The sequence below is a fragment of the Microcebus murinus genome, chromosome 2, assembly GCF_040939455.1.
Source record: "Microcebus murinus isolate Inina chromosome 2, M.murinus_Inina_mat1.0, whole genome shotgun sequence".
NCBI classification, from domain to species: Eukaryota; Metazoa; Chordata; class Mammalia; order Primates; family Cheirogaleidae; genus Microcebus; species Microcebus murinus.
In genome coordinates this window covers 61,639,539-61,659,454 of record NC_134105.1, presented here as the reverse complement: position 1 = coordinate 61,659,454, position 19,916 = coordinate 61,639,539, and the positions used below count along the sequence as shown (strand labels likewise).

The 19,916-nt window shown below is 37.8% G+C and overlaps 1 protein-coding gene across 2 annotated transcripts in view; it reads right to left on the bottom strand.

Moving 5' to 3' along the window:
* Positions 1-19,916, bottom strand: part of MIGA1 (mitoguardin 1) — an 81,585-nt gene that overhangs the window by 32,823 nt on the left and 28,846 nt on the right. For both annotated transcript variants that reach the window (XM_012787437.3, XM_012787428.2), the window contains exons 6-7: positions 19,089-19,222; positions 18,144-18,267 (exon numbers count right to left, since the gene is read on the bottom strand). In XM_012787437.3, the coding sequence (XP_012642891.1) occupies positions 18,144-18,267; positions 19,089-19,222 (258 nt within the window). The remainder of the gene's footprint in view (positions 1-18,143; positions 18,268-19,088; positions 19,223-19,916) is intronic.

Genomic DNA, 19,916 nt, shown 5'->3' with positions numbered 1-19,916 from the left:
AAATATTCTAGACCTAAGATTCTACAAGTTCATTCTGTTCAAAAACTAGATTATGAAGAGTCAGCCTAAACACACATCTGAAATACGCAAAGCAAAGCTTTTAAACTTTAAAAATTCTTGGTTTGTTTTTAAGAACTAGATTTGTTCCAACACATCAGTATAAAAGAATCTCAAAGTCTTTTGTTTCGGCCAAAAAAACAACATTTGTCATACTTATGGCTTCAGAATTGCCTGCTAATAATGCTATTGCAAATACATACTACTCTTCACAGAAAATATAAGCACAGAAAACATAAAGTCCAATTAATTGTAGAAGGCAACTACAGTGTAGAGTAATAAGCTTGAACTTTACTCATTTAAATCATGTCAACTAAATAATGTTCCCCAGAAACTTGTGAACAAGCTCCATCTGTTGTTAATCAGGTTTATTTTTAAGCTAGTATTATATTCAACAATTTGGTCCTGCCCAAATATCTTAACCAAAGTGAATAAAGAATAATCTTAATTCTTGAATGTACTGTGACTGAAATAAACTACCAAAGCATGTAATGACACATACTCTACATGATATGATGATAACAGGAGTCTCCTAAATAAGTCATTCCTTAGTGTTAGATTTTAATCTCACATTCTACCAATCTTTCATTAGTTTTTGTGGTCAATTAAAGCCTAATTTCTACCAAAATAATTCATATAATACTAATCTGTTTACTATAAAAGATACAAATATATACTTTATTGTGTCATATGTGACACATATTATATACATAGCATAGATGTGTATTTTGAATCAAATTAATAAACATTGTTGAATCTATCATGCATTTATAGCCACTTTTTTTTTTTTTTTTTTTTTTTTTTTTTGAGACAGAGTCTCACTTTGTTGCCCAGGCTAGAGTGAGTGCCGTGGCGTCAGCCTAGCTCACAGCAACCTCAAACTCCTGGGCTCGAGTGATCCTTCTGCCTCAGCCTCCCGGGTAGCTGGGACTACAGGCATGCGCCACTATGCCCGACTAATTTTTTTTTTTTTATATATATATATCAGTTGGCCAATTAATTTCTTTCTGTTTATAGTAGAGACGGGGTCTCGCTCTTGCTCAGGCTGGTTTTGAACTCCTGACCTTGAGCAATCCGCCCGCCTCGGCCTCCCAAGAGCTAGGATTACAGGCGTGAGCCACAGCGCCCGGCCTTATAGCCACTTTTTAAAGCTTACAAAATTATTTACTTATTAAGGAAAAATAATATAATCATGCATAAAAACACTACTGTATACATCGTCATCTTACCTAGTACTCCTGACATTTGGGTCTTCAAATGAATTTCACAGATATTCAGCAAAAAATAGCCACAGATAACCAAAGAATTAACTTGCATGTCTTAAACAAGATCTGTTTACTTTCAAGTTCTTATCTTAGTCTCCTAAACAGGCTGAGGGCACTTCAGTTGTGAGTTATGATAAAGAGTGGAGGAGGGAAGAAAAAGTTAAAAGGATCTTCTGCTTTGTGGAGGGAATTTAGACCCTGAATTTTATGCAAACAGCTCAGTATTGAGGAATATACTAACATATATTGCTTTCTCAATGTTTTATAAGGGTAAAAATTAGCCAATCAGATCATAAGCAACCTGAAGACAGGAGGACTTTAGCCCTTATTTCATCTGAATCTCACTGCACATAAGGCACACAGTAAACAGTTAAATAAATACTTATGAATTGCTGGTTAAGCTGTATTTGCCTTAGTAGTCTTCGTGTGTCTCTCTGCCATTAATGCTTCTCTGAGAGGCTATAGCCATACGGATATAGTCTTTGATTATGTGAGTGGGCAAGCTAACTTATCGTCCTTTAACATAGCTCTTTTCAGAGGTAAAAAGATTATAAGAATCTATCCAGGGCAGGAAAATGGAGGGAGGGGAGGAATGAAAGCATAGGGTTAGAAATAAAAATAAGTGTGTTATGATTCATTGATAATATGTGGTCTCATGAACTAAAATAAAATCTTAAGGCTCCCCCACACCAGCTGACCTCCTCTTTGCCAAGGGGATATCCTAAAACTAAACTGCCTGCCATGAGGAGGGAGGTCAGACATGCCTCATCATGCCCCACTCCCTACTTGGAGGCATCCTTTGTAACCTATTTACAGGCCTAAGGGTATGCAAGACAAACCAGCAGGTTCTCAATGTACATGACAAATATATGTCTGGTGGCTGGCCTCTGATTAACAGAGCTCCTTATCTTAAAACATTCCAAGCCTTTAGACAAAGCTTCATGTCTTTAACCAATTACAAGTCAAAGAATCTTTAAACCCACCTATAACCTATAAACCCCCCACTTCAAGATGGCCCACCTTTTTGGGCCAAACCAAAGTATGCCTTCCATGTACTGATTTATGACTCTAACTGTAATCTCTGTCTCCCAGAAATGTAGAAAACCAAACTGTAACCCAACAATAGCGAGTCTACTTGCTCAAGGCTACTTGGGCATGGCTTTGGGTCATGCCTCATATTTGGCTCAGAATAAATCTCTTTTACAGTGTTTGGCTTCTTTCTGTTGATAGTCTAGATAAAAAGTCTAAAAGAACCTAAGACAAATTACTGGTAATAGAACTAAGAAGAGTTCACAAGGGTTGTTAATATTCAAATGCAAAAAGCAGTAACATTTTAGATACCAGTAATAAAAAATTAGAAAATGTAAATTTTAAAAATGTACCATTTAAAAACAATTCAACTATAAGAGGCTTAGGAAAAAGATATGTAAGATATTTATGGGGAAAATTATAAAACATTATGAAAGACATAAATGAAGACGTAAATAACCAATGCCTGTAATCCTAGCACTCTGGGAGGCTGAGGAGGGAGGATCACTTGAGATCAGGAGTTAAAGACCAACCTGAGCAAGAGCTAGACCCTGTCTCTACAAAAGTAGAAAAATAAGCTAGGCATGCTGGCATGTGCCTATAGTCCCAGCTACTCGAGAGGCTGAAGCAGGAGGATCAATTGCTCCAGCCCAGGACTTTGAGGTTGCAGTGAGCTATGACGCCACTGCACTCTAGCCCAGGTGACAGAGCAAGACCTTGTCTCAAAAAAAAAAAAAAAAAACCACCCAAAAAAACATGTTCATAGATGGAAAAATTAATATTACGAAAATGTAAATGCTCCTGCAGCTGACCTATTAATGCAATGCATTAATCAAAATCCTAAGAGAATTTTTCATGAAATTTGACAAGCTGTCCAAAACTTCACATGGAAAAGCAAAGGGCTAAAAACTATCAAGGAGAGTCTTAAAAAAGAATACAGTGAAAGGACTAACCCTGCCAGGTGTCAAGACATATTATAATGGCTGGGCATGGTGGCTCACGCCTATAATCCTAGCACTCTGGGAGGCAGAGGCAGGAGAATCATTTGAGCTCAGGAGTTCAAAACCAGACTGAGCAAGAGCGAGACCCCCGTCTCTACTAAAAATAGAAAGAAATTAGCCAAACAACTAAAAATATATAGAAAAAATTAGCCAGGCATAGTGGCGCATGCCTGTAGTCCCAGCTACCCTACCCGGGAGGCAGAGGCAGGAGGATTGCTTGAGCCCAGGAGTTTGAGGTTGCTGTGAACTAGGCTGACGCCATGGCACTCTAGCCTGGGCAACAGAGTGACACTCTGTCTCAAAAAAAAAAAAAAAAAGACTTATTATAAAGCTATATAAAGTTATAGTAATTAAGACACTGAAAAATCAACGCAGGAACAAACAGGTTAATACAACAAAACAGAGGGCCCAGAAACAACACATAGAGAAGGAGACTTGATGTGTGACAGAGGGGACATTTCAAATCAGTGAGAAAAGAACATATTATTCAATGAGTGGTACTGAGGCATCTAGCTATCCAAATATTAAAAATAAAACAATAATATATAGTTTAAAAATCAGCTTCTGGAAGATTTAAAGACCTAAATATGATCACTAATGGGCTATTACCACCAGTTTTAAAAACTGCCCTAGAGAACACCTTATAAATTTACACAAGGAAACACCTGCAAGAATGTTTACTTCAACATTATCTAGATATGTGTATAAGTGTAAGCACAGGTTTATGATAAACATCAAAATAAATACCTCTGGAAAAACAAAGTGAGAAATAGAATCATGGAAAAGGTTCATAGGTTCCCTCAACCATATCTGCAATGGTATAGTTCTCAGAAAATCTGACGCTTATGTGGCAAATTATTAGTTTTTGATAAACTTTAGAAAATATATGCTTTTTTTTGTGCTTTCATTTTGTAGAGAAGAAAAAGGCATGGGAAATTAAAAAAAAACCAAAATGACAATCATCACCAAGAAACCTTAACAACTACAGAGGATTAAAAATCCTCTATAGAGAGGAAAGGAGGATAGAAATAAAGGCACCATTAGTTTTTTCAATTTCTATATAGAGAAATAGACTTACTGGCAGTGATACTATATGTTTGAGGCTTAAATGAAAACAGATATGAACCGTACATGATATTTTCCTCATGTCCTTTAAGGAAATTAATTTTGGTTAATTTTCCACTTCATTAAAAATAACATTCTATATTTCATAATAAATGTAAATTATAACATTAATTTAACTAAACTCATTGCAGAAAATCTTACTGTTACCCATTTTATCTATCTATCCAAATATCCATTCATATATCTGTCATTCAAATATTATTTCAAGGCATTTAAGCAAAAATGCAAATGAGAATTACCTGCTGAACTATGAAATACAACCCCAAAGTTTCACAGTCCCAACCCCAAAGTTTCAATTTAGTAGGTTTAGAGTAAAGCCTAAGAATCCATGTTGTTTAAATGCTACAAAGATGATTCTGATAAACATCTTATGAGACCCACAGACCTACTAGTATCTGTACTACGATTAAATGACAGTATCAGACATTGAAAAGAATGGAATAATTAAATATGCCTTCTGCCCACAAGGAGTTTAAGGTCTAAGAGACTAAATATATACATATTATATATAATATATACATATATATTATACTGTATTGTTGAAAGTAATTAATGCCACTGAGGAAACCATTAAACCTCTCCACCTTGATATTTTTTTTTTTGAGACAGAGTCTCGCTTTGTTGTCCAGGCTAGAGTGAGTGCCGTGGCAGTCAGCCTAGCTCACAGCAACCTCAAACTCCTGGGCTCGAGCGATCCTTCTGCCTCAGCCTCCCGAGTAGCTGGGACTACAGGCATGTGCCACCATGCCCGGCTAATTTTTTATATATATATCAGTTGGCCAATTAATTTCTTTCTATTTATAGTAGAGACAGGGTCTCGCTCTTGCTCAGGCTGGTTTTGAACTCCTGACCTTGAGTAATCCGCCCGCCTCGGCCTCCCAGAGAGCTAGGATTACAGGCGTGAGCCACCGCGCCCGGCCTCCACCTTGATATTATATATAGAACATCCACTCCATTCTCCAAGAAGAAGCTATACCAATTTTAGAGTTTTAAGTTGCTCCCTTTACCTTTTCCCTATGGGAAGAGTAACTTAGCTAATGCTGAGAATCTGAGTACCATACAGTGGGTAGAAGAAAATCAGATAGTTATTATTTATTTGCTCTTGGTGTGCCCTAGTTTTCTCTCTCTCTCAGGCCTTTTAGAGCAGCAGTCCCCAACCTTTCAGACACTAGGGACAGGTTTCATGGAAGACAGTTTCTCCATGGACGAGTAGGGGTGGAAGGTGAGAGGAGAGGTGGAGCTCAGGCTGTGATGCGAGCAATGGGGAACAGCTGTAAATCTGTAAATACAGATGAAGCTGCCCTCACTCACCTCCTATTGTATGGTACACCCCCCAGCCCCCATTCCTAAGTTTCATGGAAGACAATTTTTCCACAGATGGGGGCAATGTGGAAATCTACAGCCCAATTCCTAACAGGCCACAGACCAGTACCACAAGGGTTAGGGACCACAGTTCTAGAGAAAGGTATGGGTCTACAAATGCATCACTTTTGTGCTGGATTCTCCTGAGCAGGACAAAGTGTTGGCAAGAACTGTAAAGCAGGCAGGGAATCCCTAAGCAGCTGTCATGGTAAGTGTGCTGGGTATTTGCTCTGCATTCCCAATTCTTCTCCAGAGAATTGGTTCTCTTTTTTTTGGAGAGATAGGGTTTCACTATGCTGCTCAGGCTGGTCTCAACTCCTAGGTTCCAGTGATCCTCCCACCTCAGCTTCCCAAAAAGCTAGGATTGCAGGTGTCAGCTACCACACCCAGGCAGGAGAAATTTTTTGAGGGGAAAGGAGGAAGTTATAAAAAGCCTTATCATATTATCCAATCCAGCTATTGGGAAAAACATTTTCAAAGTACAGTTAATATTATTTTATAATTTTAAAAATAAAATTGGGGCCGGGTGTGGTGGCTCACACCTGTAATCCTAGCTCTCTGGGAGGCCGAGGCGGGAGGATTGCTCGAGGTCAGGAGTTCGAAACCAGCCTGAGCAAGAGCGAGACCCCGTCTCTACTATAAATAGAAAGAAATTAATTGGCCAACTAACATATATATGTATATATATATATATATATAAATAAAAATTAGCCGGGCATGGTGGCACATGCCTGTAGTCCCAGCTACTTGGGAGGCTGAGGCAGAAGGATTGCTTGAGCCAGGAGATTGAGGTTGCTGTGAGCTAGGCTGACACCATGGCACTCACTCTAGCCTAGGCAACAAAGCCAGACTCTGTCTCAAAAAAATAAATAAATAAATAAATAAAATTGGCTCTTTTTGTGTTCTCAATTTATTCAGCACCCAGAGACAGATGAGTCTTTGTTCCTTGACAATGGCATTTGTTGGTCTTTGAGGATACTATTCAGAGAAAAGTATGAGAGGTTTCCTCTGGCTTGAAAAGCAGATACAAATGCATGGAAGAAGGAACTCTCAATAGAGTTGTATTCTATAGGCAAAAACAAAATATGGTTCAGAGCATACTGAACTATGCAAAGGAACATCAGTAAAATAATGAGAAAAGAAAAACAAGGAAAATTTACTAAAAAGCTGGAGTTAATTATATAACTAAAATCTTAGAGAAGAATTTCAGTTCTGGAAGAGACTTTGTTCAGTGTGGGTAGAATATGGTAGGGGAAGAGAAAAAAAAAAGATTGGAAAAGTGGTCTGAGAACCTGGGAGTGGCAAGATAAGAGCTCTGCACCAAGAGGTAACTCTAAGAACAAGGTGCAAATGTACCACTAGGAAAGAGACTGTAGGAAGGAACCTAATTAGGACATTATTAAAACCAAGCAAAATATACTGAGAGTACAGAGAAAAGATAGTGAATAAAGCTATGTTATAGAGGCAAAATTGACAGAATTTACTAAAAAATTAGATGTGCTAGCAAGAGGGAGTACATCCATTATCATTTTTTGTCTTCTTCCTATGCATGGTTAGATCAGGGATTAAGGAAAGCCAATAATCTTAGCTGTATCTAGAAAAATTACTTTGCAAACCCTTCATATGACATTTTCTTTTCTAACAGAGAAAAAGTAGATTTATAAATAGCATCCTTTTTTTACTTTCCTAAATAAATACCTTTAAACATGACTTAAATACTTTGTTTCAGTAAATGCAAAATTGTTATTACTATGAGAAAAACAACATTAATTCCCAGAAAAAATGAATGTCATCTGGAGAGCATGACCAAGTATCACTGTAAAATAAGTTATGAACTTATGACATCCACCTACCTGTAACCTAGCTAATTTTTAAATTTTCTTAGAACAGGCCTCTTTAAACTGATAGAATATAATTACAATAATGAATAGATAAGTGTTTACCATGTGTCTATGCTAAATATGATATATTAACTCATTTAATTCTCATAATTCTATGAAGTTGGTCCTAATGTAATCCTATATCTTATAGATAAAGAAGCTGAGTCTAAGAAAAGCCAAGGCTTGCTTAAGGTCTCATAGCTAACGAGAGGAGTAGACCCAGGATTTGAACCCATGTTTGTTTGACTTCAAAGTCCATCTTCTTAACTACTAAGTTATACTATCTATAACTGATATTATACTAGAGGTTTTGGATTGAGTCTTCAAAAATTATGATAACAAAATTATAATTTGAAATAGTAATTTAACAATCCTCTGAAAAATAGAAACTACAAATAAACATAACACTCTGGCTGTTGTTGGCTAGAAGAACTTTCACACTAATGGAAATTTACACTAATGTTATTTCAAGTCCTTTGCATAACCTCTATGCTCTTTCTCACGATGAGGTACAGTAGCAGGTGTACACAAAAGTGCCAGAAAAAGTGTTGGCCTAAATTTAACTCCCAGTGCAAGAAGCAACACAGAATGGCATTTATGAGTCATAGGATCCCAAAATGTAGATAAGATGTGCTGCCCTCTAGTGATTCAACACCTCACATTTAACATTAAACAGTCTCATAAGTGAATAAGGAAAACATTTTTCATTATTAGAGAACGAACTCAAATCTTCATTTCATTTGTTTGTGACTGTCCAACTCCTATAATAAGTGGAATAGAAGAAATAACTATTGTTTAAGCCAGGAATAAACTTTCGGTGCATAAGAGCTTAGAAATATATCCAGTAATGATTCACTAATTCAGAATGGTTAAGGAAATGTCATCACAGAACATGCCAAAAAGTAATTACATTTTATGGGAGGAACTCATTCCTTAAAACATAATTCAAACCCTGCTATTTTCTCATCATAGGAATAAATGTAAAGAAGGGTTGAAATACATTACAATTATTGTTCTGTATTTTTTTTTTAACTTGAGAGAGCCTCACTCTGTCACCCAGGCTAGAGTGCTATGGCATAGCCTAGCTCACAGCAACCTCAAACTCCTGGGCTCAGGCAATCCTCCTGCCTCAGCCTCCTGAGTAGCTGGAACTACAGGCATGCGCCACCATGCCCAGCTAATTTTTTCTATATATTTTTAGTTGTCCAACTAGTTTCTTTCTGTTTTTAGTAGAGATGGGGTCTCACTTTTGCTCAGGCTGGTCTCCAACTCCTGACCTCAAGCTATCCTCCTGCCTCAGCCTCCCAGAGTGCTAGGATTACAGGCCTGTGAGCCCCCACGCCTGGCCTATGTTTCTTTCTTTCTTTTTTTTTTTTTTTTTTTTTTGAGAGAGAGTCTGGCTTAGTTGCCCAGGCTAGAGTGAGTGCCGTGGCAGTCAGCCTAGCTCACAGCAACCTCAAACTCCTGGGCTCAAGCAATCCTACTGCCTCAGCCTCCCGAGTAGCTGGGACTACAGGCATGCACCACCATGCCCAGCTAATTTTTTCTATATATATTAGTTGGCCAATTAATTTCTTTCTATTTATAGTAGAGACAGGGTCTCGCTCTTGCTCAGACTGGTTTTGAACTCCTGACCTCGAGTAATCCGCTCGCCTCCGCCTCCCAGAGAGCTATAAATAGATTACAGGTCAGGAAATTAATTGAAATTAATTGGCATATATATATACATATATATATATATATATACATACATATATATATATATATATATATATATATATATATAAAATTAGCCGGGCATGGTGGCGCATGCCTGTAGTCCCAGCTACTCGGGAGGCTGAGGCAGAAGGATTACTTGAGCCCAGGAGTTTGAGGTTGCTGTGAGCTAGGCTGACATCACGGCACTCACTGTAGCCTGGGCAACAAGCAAGACTCTGTCTCAAAAAAAAAAAAAAAAAAATAGATAATTACAGGCATGAGCCAGCGTGCACATTTAACTGAATGACCACTTGGATGACAATGTTACAAAATATTTTTTTACAAGTTTCAAGTTAAAATTTAAAGGATAGTTGACATTTCTGGTTACCAGCTGAAGTGACATTACCACTGTGAAAACAGAGTAAACACAGTTTATAATTCAAGAGGCCTATCAGCTTTGAAGCTAAGTGATTCTTAATACATTTAAAAAGAACAATTTGGGATTCATATAAAAATTTTTAGTATAAAATATTATTTTGCACTATTTCCAATTTGTGAAAATCTTACTTAAACTTATCTTAACAGCACCATACTGTATTTTTTTAACTCCTTTATCAAAGTATAATTTACATACCATAAAATTCTCCCTTATTAAGTATATAATTCAGTGAATTTTAGTTTGTTTTCCCCCTGGGCTCAAGAGATCCTCCTGACTCAACCTCCCCAGTAGCTGGGACCACAGGCACATGCCATCATGCCTGGCCCAATGAGTTAGTTTTAAATGGATAGAGTTGTGCATCTGCCACCATATCTAATGTTAGAAACATACTATATGTTTTCTATTTATTTATATACTTTTGAGACAGGGTCTTGCTCTGTTGCTCAGGCTGGACTGCAGTGGTATCATCATAGCTCACTGCAACCTCAAACTTCCTGGGCTCAAGTGAACCTTCTACCTCACCCTCTCTAGCACATGGGACTACAGGCATCCACTATCATGCCCAGGTAATTTAAGAATTTTTTGTAGAGGCAGGGTCTCATTATGTTGCTCAGGCTGGTCTCAAACTCCTGGCTTCAAGCAGTCCTCCCGCCTCGGCCTCCCAAAGTGCTGGGATGACAGGCATGAGCCACTGCATCTGGTTCATACTATATATTTTTTAAAATCTATGTTATTAATTTCAACCTAAAGTAACTCCAAATAATTCATAATACTGACAACTCAAAAGGTTTGGGGTCTGCTTTTTTTTTTTTGAGACACGGTCTCACTCTATTGCCAGGGCTGGATTGCAGTAGCCTCATCATAGCTCACTGCAACCTCAAACTCCTGGGCTCAAGCAATCCTCCTACCTCAGCCTTCTAAGTAGCTGGGACTAGAGGCATGCACCACCATACCCAGCCAATTTTTCTAGTTTTTGTAGAGCCAGAGTCTCACTCTTTCTCAGAGTGGTCTCGAATTCCCAGCCTCAAAAGATCCTCCCACCTTGCCTCCCAAAGTGCTAGGATTACAAACACATGCCACGAGCTAGCCCAGGATTTGCTAGCTTTTAAAAAAGAAAATAGATATCACTTATTTTCAATTGTTATCTAAAAAGAAAAATGCTAAGACTATTTTAAACATGCTAAAATAATCATGCAGAGTATATTTAAACAGTCCCCCTATAATCTTATCCATAATGTTAAGTTGGCAAACTGCTCTTCCATAGCTAGTACTAATGTAGACAGAATAGAGACTTTAAATTCTGAATTCCAAATTAGTGAAATGAGTTTTCCTAGTCTCTACTATAGTCAATAAAATCTGACACAGAAGTCTTACAAAACTAAGATAATCTGTCTATGGCCGTACCACCCTGAACATGCCTGATCTTTTTTGATCTCAGAAGCTAAGGAGGGTTGGTAGTAGTTAGTACCTGGTATGGAAGACCACCTGGGAATACCAGGTGCTTTTAAAGATAAAAATAATTAAAAAGAAATAAAACTAAGATAATTTGCAAATGAGTGTAAAACCCACCATGAACACATGATGGCAGATAACTACCTGCAAAATAGCTCAGTATCAGCAATATTTCTAGAAACTGTTAATTGATATTACCCCCTCTTTCCAAAAGAGTCTACATTTTCCTAATTTACCAGTTAAATAGACAAATAAATAAATTTTTGCATGTCTCTTCATAATCAACATGAAAAAATGTGAAAGTTCAAACAAGTTGAATTTATAGCTGGTTGAACAACAAGGGATCTCCTTTTTCACGGTTTTTTTTTTTTTTGAGACAGAGTCTCACTCTGTTGACCAGGCTAGATTGAGTGCCATGGCGTCAAACTAGCTCACAGCAAACTCAAACTCCTGGGCTCAAGCAATCCTTCTGCCTCAGCCTCCCGAGTAGCTGGGACTACAGGCATGCGCCACCATGCCTGGCTAATTTTTTTCTATATATATTAGTTGGCCAATTAATTTCTTTCTAATTATAGTAGAGACGGGGTCTCGCTCTTGCTCAGGTTTCGAACTCCTGACCTTGAGCTATCCGCCCGCCTCGGCCCCCCGAGTGCTAGAATTACAGGCGTGAGCCACCACACCCGGCCTCTTTTTCACAGTTTTATGGTATCATGACATAGAAAATTGTATATATTTAACATATACAACTTGAGGTTTGGATATACCTATACATTGTGAAGTGATGACCACAATCAAGCTAATTAACACATCTATCACCTCTACATATTCAATAGTTATCATTTATGTGTGTGTGTGTGTGTGTGTGCACAGTTAAAAGATTAAGATGTATCCTGTTAGCAAATTTCAGGTATACAATACAGTATTGTTAATTATTGTCACCATGTTGTATATTAGATCTGCAGAACTTACTCATCTTGAATAACTGAAACTTACAAACTATCTTAATAATTCTTTGTGACCTAAGGAAATTTGAAAGTACCATGCCTCAGTTCTCTGAGTCTGGCTTTTGTCCATTTTAACATTTTTTTTTATTGATGGTTTTAATAAGAGCACTGATAACCAACTATATGAAACTGACCAAACTAGAGATACAAAGCTGAGAAGGATAATACATTAGACGTCAAATTAAAATTTAAAACTATCTTAATTCAGAATGATGACTCAGAACTGACAATTGAAAAAGAATAAATAAATAACATCTAAACCTTGGGTTGCGGAAAATCAACTGCACAGGAATAAATGAGGGAAATGTGGCTTAACAGTAACAAACTAACAATAATAAAGAACTTAGATGTTTTAGTTAACCATAAACTCAACATTAGCAATGTTACAAAATGTAATCATTAGCCTTTATCATTAAAATGTCTAGAGTTTCTAATTCAAGATGATAGAGTAACTTCTAGTTCAGGAAGGTACTTCTGCTTCTTCCCAAAGGCCCAATGAAAAGGACAAAAAAACATTTTTTTAATGGAGAAAATTACAGCATAACTGAAAACATGAAAAGTGTATCAGTGGACTTGAAATTTTAAAGAATATCTTGAAATTGGCAAATATAGGATCAGGTAGGTAGAATAAGAACAACAAAAAAAATACCCTAAGATTCTAGAAATCAAATGATGGTCCTTCCTGAGAGTGTCCCATGGACGTTCCAAATTCCAAGCCAATAAACATTGCTATTCTGTTTCTAGAACTTTATATGTATTATTTCATTGAATCCTCACAATCAATCCTCACAAACTATATGTCCATTTTGTGACGATGAAGCTCGCACTTAGACAGGTTACATAATCACACAGATAATAAATGATAATGTCAGGAGTGGAACGCAGTTAGTCTCAATCTGGAGTCTGCACTTTTTTTCTTTGAGACAGAGTCTCATTCTGTTGCCTTGGGTAGAATACAGTGGAGTCATCATAGCTCACTGCAACCTCAAACTCCTGGGCTCAAGCAATCCTTTTCCCTCAGCCTTCCCAAGTGCTGGGATTACAGGAATGAGTAGCTGGGAATACTGATGCATGCCACCACACCTGGCTAATTTTTAAAATTTTTGTAAAGATGGAGTGTTACTCTTGCTCAGGCTGGTCTCAAACTCCTGTGCTCAAGTGATCCTCCCTCCTCAGCCTCCCAAAGTGCTGGGATTACAGTCATGAGCCAACATGCTGAGCCTACTGGTTTATTATAAAGGATATTATAAAGTATACAGATGAAGAAATGGGTGGGGCAAGGTATGGGTGAAGAGGCACACATATTTTATGCCTTTTCTGGGTGTGCCAGGAACCTCCACGTGTTCAGCTATCATTCAGGTTCTCTGAACCTAGTCTTTTTGGGTTTTTATGGATAACCTAGTCAAAATGTGATTAGCCTTTAGGGTGTGGAATGAGGGATCCTAAACCCTCTGGAATGAGGGTTTTAGGATCCACAATCAAAAAAGCGAGGGAAGATTATAGTCCTGCCTTGGCACAGGTGAAAGTTACAGAGATTTTGTTTCCTGACACCTGTTCTTCAGGCTTAATATATTTAACATTATAACAAAAGACTATAATGAGGGCTATGGGAATTATAAGCCAGGAATTGGGCATGAAAACCTATATATATTCATATGTTACCACAATTTCCTACAGTGAATTTTTTTTTTTTTTTTTGAGACAGAGTCTCGCTTTGTTGTCCAGGCTAGAGTGAGTGCCGTGGCGTCAGCCTAGCTCACAGCAACCTCAAACTCCTGGGCTCGAGTGATCCTTCTGCCTCAGCCTCCCGGGTAGCTGGGACTACAGGCATGCGCCACCATGCCCGGCTAATTTTTTATATATATATCAGTTGGCCAATTAATTTCTTTCTATTTATAGTAGAGACGGGGTCTCGCTCTTGCTCAGGCTGGTTTCGAACTCCTGACCTTGAGCAATCCGCCCGCCTCGGCCTCCCAAGAGCTAGGATTACAGGCGTGAGCCACAGCGCCCGGCCATCCTACAGTGAATTTTGTGTACAGACATACTCTGCCCACAAAGAGTTCACAGTTAACCCTCCCATTCAAAGAAGATGCCTGTCTTATAAGTGGTAAGGCAATAGAGCATCATAGTTAAGAGAATGGACTACAGCTGGGCACGGTGGCTCGCGCTCTAATCCAAGGCACTAGGAAGGTTGAGGTGGGAGGATTGCTTAAGGTCGGGAGTTCAAGACCAGCCTGGAAACACAGGGAGAACTTGTCTCTAAAAAAAACTTTTTTAGATTAGCTGGGCAAGGTTGCACACACCTACAATCAGGAGGCTGAGGAGGAGCTGCAATGAGCTATGAGTGCACCACTGTAGGTGACAGAGCAAGACCCTAACTCTTAAAAAAAAAAAAATAGGGAGAACAGACTCTGAAGCTAGCTTGCAAGGGTCTAAATCTGGGTTCTTCCACTTAATAGCTGTGCCTGGAGAAGCCACTTAATGTCCCTGTACCTTATGTTCCCCATCTGAAAAGTGGGGAAGATAATTGTATTTATATCATAAAAGCTGTTGTGAAGACTGAGATAATTTTCTATGATGGCGCCCTTGCATTCTAGCCTCAGTGACAGAGTAAGGCCTTGTCTTTAAAAAAAAATGCTATTAAGCATAGAGGGAAAGGAGATAAATTAGATGATGGCTTAGACATCTTCTAACCTTGAAAGCCTATGACATCTTTAAGAGAAAAACATTAATTTAATCAAATAAGATAAAGCAGATTCTAAAACAATGAAGTATTAACTGAAGCCAGATCAATACTTGGTTTAAATTCATCCCTAAGCCTCTGAAGACATTTGTTAGACTCTCTTGATTTATGATTACTAAGTTGCCTCTCAATAAACTAAAGATACAAAATGAATTTAGATGTACAGAATGAGATGAGGTAACTGATTTCTAACCAATTTTGATTAATATCAAGTAACAGTTATAACAGAGCTACTGAGTTCAGCCATAGATTCAGCTCTTTCAATCAAGAAGTATAAAAACGGAAACATGCAATATTCAAACAATTCCCCAAAAGGACCAAAATATAACAGCTTCATGTCAACTGGAAATTTGAAGGCAATAGTAGGCCAAGGCACTGCTAGGCTACAGGGAAAAAAGCACATCAGCCTAATAACCAGTGACAGCCCAGGTTAAGACACAAATGTGGTCAGGAACTTATTCCAAACCTAACTAAATGTATAGATTGATTAGAGGTTCTGTTCTAAAAAACCTATCCATTTAGAGTTCTAAATTAATAATAATGTCCTCTGGAAAACCCCAGAAATTAAGCCACTGCCCAGGGGTCTTCTGGTCTAGAAGTAACATGGACCTAAAAGCAGACCTCTGTAGTAATACCCAAGTAACCTTTATAACCTGAAGGAATCAAAGATGAACTCCACCAACTTCTATGGTAGGCTATAGAAAAAAAGAAACTTTGGGCATTTAAAACAGAACCAAATATGAGATGCATATTATAAGCCAAAAAGAACAAGAACTACATATCTACATAATCCTTATCATGAGACTAGAAGAAACTGCTAGTAGAAGATTAGAACAGTATAGGCAAAGCCTCTCTCTATTCCTAGAATAAGACATTAAAAGTCTCAGGGTCCTCTTTCACTTTCCTCCTGATACCGATAATTTTTTTCTACTTGTTGTCTGTGGCTTTCCTTGCCACTTAACCACTCTCCTATCTTTTCTACTTGTTCCACTCCCATTCTACATGGGAGGTTTTTAAAAATTCCTTCTCTCGGCCGGGCGCTGTGGCTCACGCCTGTAATCCTAGCTCTTGGGAGGCCGAGGCGGGCGGATTGCTCAAGGTCAGGAGTTCAAAACCAGCCTGAGCAAGAGTGAGACCCCGTCTCTACTATAAATACAAAGAAATTAATTGGCCAACTGATATATATATAAAAAATTAGCCGGGCATGGTGGCGCATGCCTGTAGTCCCAGCTACCCGGGAGGCTGAGGCAGAAGGATCACTCGAGCCCAGGAGTTTGAGGTTGCTGTGAGCTAGGCTGACGCCATGGCACTCACTCTAGCCTGGGCAACAAAGTGAGACTCTGTCTCAAAAAAAAAAAAAAAAAAAAAAAAAAATTCCTTCTCTCTATTCTGTGTCCTACTTGCTATCATAAATGGCATTCTAATAAAGTTACAAAAGAAACTGTAGAAAGAAACAAATATAAAAATAAGGCTTTGACAAATAATATTTGTTATGAATACTGCCTACTTTTTTTCTGGCCTATAATCTCCTATATATGTCAAAACATTATACCTATGCTAATAGCAGAGAAACTATTTAAAATACTCACGTCTAATAAATAATGGTTGATGACAATAGTAGGAAAAAGCAAAGACCAAAGTTAATAGAAAGAGATTTCATATAACCCTGACTATGACATATAGACAGTAATTCGTAATTCTAATACAAACAAAATCTTTTACCTAAATTCAACATATATAGGGATGTAAATACCTAAAAATGAAGCCACTTTTAGTATTTTATGTTCAGAAACAAATGTGGAAAAACTTAAAACCCCTTAACTTTTTTAAAAATTAAAAACAACAATCCTCTTCACACTAAAAAATACTTAAATTATTTTTGACAAAAAAAGATAGATATAGGCCGGGCGCGGTGGCTCACGCCTGTAATCCTAGCACTCTGGGAGGCCGAGGTGGGCGGATTGCTCAAGGTCAGGAGTTCAAAACCAGCCTGAGCGAGACCCCGTCTCTACCATAAAAATAGAAAGAAATTAATTGCCCAACTAATATATATAATATAAAAATCAGCCGGGCATGGTGGCTCGTGCCTGTAGTCCCAGCTACTCGGGAGGCTGAGGCAGGAGGATTGCTTGAGCCCAGGAGTTTGAGGTTGCTATGAGCTAGGCTGACGCCATGGCACTCACTCTAGCCTAGGCAAGAAAGCGAGACTCTGTCTCAAAAAAAAAATAAATAAATAAAAAAGATAGATATAATTTGGTCTTATTTCATTCTTTGGGGACATTTACAGAAGTTGAGAAAGCAATTTAGTCATTCCTTCCTTCCAAGACTTTATTCAAGAAGTATCTTCAAAACACTTGTCTGGGGCTGGATGTGTGGCTCACACCTGTAATCCTAGGACTTTGGGAAGCAACCAGCCTGGGCAACAGTGAGACCTCGTCTCTACAAAAAATAAAAAATTAGCTGGGTATGGTGGCATGTGCCTATACTTCCAGCTTCTTGGGAGGCTGAGCCCAGGAGTCTGAGGTTGCAGTGAGCTACTATGATGCCACCACACTCTACCCAGGGCAACAAAGCAAGAATCAGTCTCAATGTGGGAGGGAGAAGCTCTTTTCTCTTTAAAATAGGAAGTAGAGGTAATGGTATATAATGTATATATTGACTACTTACATCAAAAGCAATCAAAATGGGGTCCAAGAACTATTTTAAATGTGTGCCATTAACTACATGCACGTTTCTCAGGTGGTAGGCGTTTGTCCCATTTTTATATTATTGTTTATTTTTTCCCTCCCTCCAACACTTTAACTGGGATTTTTTCACCTAGAATATATTTTTAAAATTCCTACCCATGATAAGTACTTGAATTTATATCTTAAGGACATCAAGTTCACTTGAAAAATAAAACTACAAAAAAGAAATATGATAGAACTTTTTTTCTCTTGGTTATTTTTTTAAAAATATGTAACCTATACATACATGAGACACTTAAGCAAATGATTCTTAGAAAAGAAAAAAATCATGCAATTCATAAAAACTACATGAAATAACCATAAAACCATTTCATAAAAACCATATGAAATAACCATCTTACCAATATCATTTGCAAGGGAATGAGGATCAGGTGCCCCAAGGGTAGCTTCAAACTCCTCTTGGAGACGATACGCTCTTTGCAGCAGAGCTTCAAGTTTATGAATAAATTCAGAACTAATAATATCCTACAAGGTGAGAAAAAGTACACACAGCAGATATTAGATTCTAATGTTAAAAATCTAAACATTTCCCACTTTCAAATAAAAGGCAGGGAAAGTGAGGGATATAAAAAACTACTGTTAGGCAGTGGAAAGAGTACTGCAGAAGTCAGAAGGCCTGGGTTCTAGCTAGACCTTTGGCAAAATCATCCCAGTTCTCAGGGATTCAGTTTATCTGTAAAATTAAGAGTTAGACTAGATTAGGGGTTAAGGTCCCTGAACCAGAAGCATCATTGTCACCTGGGAACTTGTTAGAAATGAAAATTCTCAGGATCCACCCCAGTCCTATTGAATTAGGAACCCTATGGGTGGGGCCCCCAAATCTGTATTTTAACAAGCCCTCCAGGTGATTCTAATGCATATTCAAGTTTGATAACCACCAGCCTACCAACATAATCAGTAAGGACCGGTTCAGGGGCTATAATACTCTTTGACTTTTATGAATATAATGGCACTTAATCTCAAAGCACAAAACAGACTTTTAAAAATTCCAAGCTGGGTGCAGTGGCAACAGCCTGTAGCCCCAGCTACTGAAGAGGCTGAGGCAGAAGGACTGATTGAACCCAGGATTTCAGTCCTGTAATGCACTATGATCACTCCTGTGAATAGCTACTACACTCCAACTGGGCAACACAGTGACACCCCCATCTCTAAAAAAGAAAAAAAAAAAAATTCCTTTAGAATATCTGCTTATTCTATATATCCTAGAGAATTCAGAAAAGTTGATGAATGGTAAATCTGGCATTTAACATTTAACAACTAAATGAATTAAAACAGATAATCCTTACATCTACACTTTCTTCAGCAATGGCATCTCCTGCACCCAGTTTAATTGAACTGCAGGCTTCATCTTCAGCCTGTCTATTGCGAAAGGTTAGAGCTTGTTCCCATCGACGCAATGCCTCTTCAAACAATTCCATACCTAAAAATTAAGAACAGAAAAACTGTAAATAAGCAAAACCAATGCCCAAATAAAATTATCTGGGGTCTGAAATGTTTTCATACAGTCATCAGCAGTGGCCAGCCTGACTGTAATTTTGATACTAAAGAATCATTTTATCCTCCTATCATTGCATAGTTAAATCTTAATTTCCCCATATATTCTGGACCTACAGTTCCGTTTAAACAAAAATTAGAGACAAAATGGCCAATATGTTTTCATTTTTTAAAAAAATGCAACTCAAATATATATGGTGCTTAGAATTTTCCTAAAACAGCATCATGAATTCACTATCAAAACTTCAACAGTAAAAGCTAATTTTTATAGTCACGCAACTACATTTCAAAATATCCTCCAGAATTAAAAAGAAAATTGATAGGAAAATACAATAAACTAGTTTACAAGAAGCTATCAGGATTATAAGTTGTCAGAAGGAGGCAGTAAAGCCAAGAGGAAAGATAATATCATAGAAGTCCAAAATGAAGTCTTTTCCATATTTTTTCCCCCAAAGGGTGTCCTAAACCACTATGATGCCAACTTGCTGATTTGGATGGAAAAACTGGTGAGCTAGAGTTAAAAATCAGCAAGATGCCACATGTGTTGAACTGAAAACAAACAAACAAAAAAAATCAGCAAGTTATTGAAGATACCCATAAAGCTATGATCCCAACCCCTG